Below are 2,753 nucleotides of genomic sequence, written 5' to 3' on the forward strand. Positions count from 1 at the left end.
GGGCTCCACAGGGACAGGGCACTGCAGTGTGGGGCCTGCTGTAGCTGATACCAATCCTGACTCGTGAAGGCCTCAGCCCTACGCATGTAGGCGCCAGGTGGGCCATGCCAGAGGCTGTGCTGAAAGGTGAGAGGGCTGCATGGGGAAGCTGGCCCTGCTGCCCATGTCCCGGTGTGCTGATCATGGCCCCTAAAGCAGGTGCTGGAGAAGAGAGACATGTGGAGTAGTGTGCCATCCCCAAGGCTATGTACCCATTGCCAATTGCTGCCATCCTTTGGAAATGTCTTCTTCTGAGCCTCCTTGACCAGCATGGCTCCAGCCAAAGCCAGAGGACCACTCTTCCCCAAGAGCCTGGGGGATTGCTGACCTCCTCACAGCCTCCCACATGCCCACGGTTCCTCTCTGGAGGACAGCACTTGTCAGGATTCCTGTGCACATGCCGCGCTCCAGGGCCAAGGGGGTATTTGTGAGCAGAGGTGCAGCAAGGCAAGGCCTGATGGCCGCTGGCTGTGGAGTAACTGGGCTTGTCTATCCCAGGTTCATGAGGCAGGGCCGGAAAGAGGACTCACTGCAGTGGGTCCCACCCTCCAATGGCTCGAGGAGGGATGATGGCTTCCCTGTTCCCCCGCATAATTCCTCCCGCACAGCAATGCCTTTCTCCCTCAGCACTCAGTCTGCAGATGGAAAGACCACCTAAGGGACACAGGCAGGGTTGCAGCAATGTTTTAATGAGTCTAAAGTGGGAAAGGAAGTGACGGCAAGTGGAGGCCCCCAGCGCAGGGAGGAGCAGGAGCAGCCCAGAATCTGTTCTCCTCTTCCTGTGGCAGAGTTCCCACAGGGCATCTGTTGACCTGCCCGGCAAAGGCAGTCAGGTTAGCAGGGGCCTCTAAGCTGCTTTCTGGGGTCCTCAGAGCAGGCTTTGAGGGGAGCACAAGGCACCAAAGAGCAGAAAGACAAAGGGTGATTGGAATAGAGGCAAGGCAGACATTGACCATGTTTTCAGAGCACCCAGGCTGGCCTCTAACAGTCTGCCCTTGCAGGTCAAGCCAGAGAAGACCAGCGTGTCTGAAAAGTGTGAAGTTTGATCGTCTGTGAAGCAGCATGGTGTAGAGAACCATTACTGAATGTATTTTGTCTCAACCTTGCCATTGTATCACAGCTTCCCACCACTCAGAAGGTCCTGCCCTCACAACACCATGCACCTGTGCAAGGCCCAAGGCATGAAAAAGGTAGAAGGCGTCCTAAGGAGACAGGATGTATGGCACAAACTGCACGTACGCCAGAGCGATCTGCCCATGAGCAAGGGACCCCAACCCCTATAAAAGGAGTGTGTGCGCTCCAGTAAGGGGGCTCTTTCCCATCTTCGTCCCTCGCCTTTGGACCTCTTGGAACCTGCCTCGTTGAAGCCATCATCGCGTGGACTGAACCTGGAGTAGCAGACGGGGGCGCCAGAGCATAAGTTACGCCACAGATGGAGGCGCTGGAACATTGCTGGACCTGGGACAGTGATAGCTAGTAGTCTCTTTCTGTCTCTCTCTTTCTCTCTCTCGTTCACCCAGTCCTCCCTGATGTAAACCTGCTCCCTTTCTAGCTCTCCTTTTCTCTCGTCCCCCCTTTTTTTTCCTCTTTTTTTCCTCGGTTCTTCCCCTTTGCCTTTCCCCATTCACCTCCTCTGTTACCTCCTCACGTGGTTCCCTCCTCCCTCCTCATCAAAAATAAAGTTGAAAGGTTGTACGACATTTGACCAGATTTAGTGTCTTAATCTCATCCTTGGGATCGTATCGAAGCCTCCTCGACATTGGATCGGGACACATGGTCTGAGTTCCTGGGGGTCCTTATGCGAGGTCATTGGCAGCATCTTTAGCAGGGGCGGCATCTGCTGCTGCAGGACCAAGTGGTGATGCAGGAGGGGTCACAGCAGCCAGAGGTGATGGGCACTCCATCACAGCTGAGGATGCTGCCAACAGCAGCGGAGGTGGAGGAGCCCACCACGGTGTTCTGTGGGAAGGAGCTGAGGATGGGTCCAGGCAGGGTCACCATCACGGGGGAGGGCTGGATGACAATGGTGGAGTTCTGGCACTGCCTGACACAGAACTCATTGCAGCTGTTGGCCAGCGGTGTCAGACCACAGGGCTGGCATGGGTGGCACTGGTTGTAGCAGGACATGTCTTGGGGTCTGGAAGTGCACCTGGGAGAGAGGGCAGGGAGGAAGCAAAAGACGGTGATGCCTGAGGAGCAGCCTGTCACCACACCATGAGGGAGCCAAAGAACATGTAGGGCTGGGAGGCAGAGACTGTGCAGGGGTGTTTGGGGGCTTCTTGGCGTCATCCTAATAGCACCCCATGCAGCTACTGCCTAGCCCCTGAGTCCAGAAGCCACCTCCATACACTCCCAGATTCCCTCCATGTCTAAGCTACTCCCAGCTTCCCTCCCTGTCTAAGCTTCTCCCCACTTCCCTCTCTCATGAAAAGCAGACCCACAATCTGGCAGGGGACAAAGCTGGTGTCAGCTGAGACGTCCATTGAGGTGAGGCCTCCTTTCAGAGAAAGCAGAGAAGGAGAAGGAGCTTCAGACTCACCTGACTCCCAAGGAGAAGGAGGCAAGAGAAGGGGATGAGAGAGCGAGGAGCTGGGCCAGCTTTTATCATGGACCTTTGCTGCCCCAGGCTGCCAGAGGCATCCCTTGGAGAGGTGATTCTCTTCTGACAAGCTCATCTTGAGTGCAAACCATCCCAGCTAATGCTGTGTTTTGGC

The 2,753-nt window shown here is 55.9% G+C and overlaps 1 protein-coding gene across 1 annotated transcript; it reads right to left on the bottom strand.

The window, feature by feature from the left end:
* Window positions 1-1,860: 1,860 nt before the first annotated feature.
* Window positions 1,861-2,168, bottom strand: LOC104126840 (feather keratin Cos1-2). The gene has a single exon (XM_009639446.2). It carries the CDS (start codon window positions 2,164-2,166, stop codon window positions 1,861-1,863), a length of 306 nt encoding a protein of 101 aa, XP_009637741.1. The 5' UTR covers window positions 2,167-2,168.
* Between the last annotated feature and the right edge of the window lie 585 nt (window positions 2,169-2,753).

The sequence above is a fragment of the Egretta garzetta genome, unplaced genomic scaffold (genome assembly GCF_000687185.1).
Source record: "Egretta garzetta isolate BGI_Z169 unplaced genomic scaffold, ASM68718v1 scaffold525, whole genome shotgun sequence".
Classification (NCBI taxonomy): domain Eukaryota; kingdom Metazoa; phylum Chordata; class Aves; order Pelecaniformes; family Ardeidae; genus Egretta; species Egretta garzetta.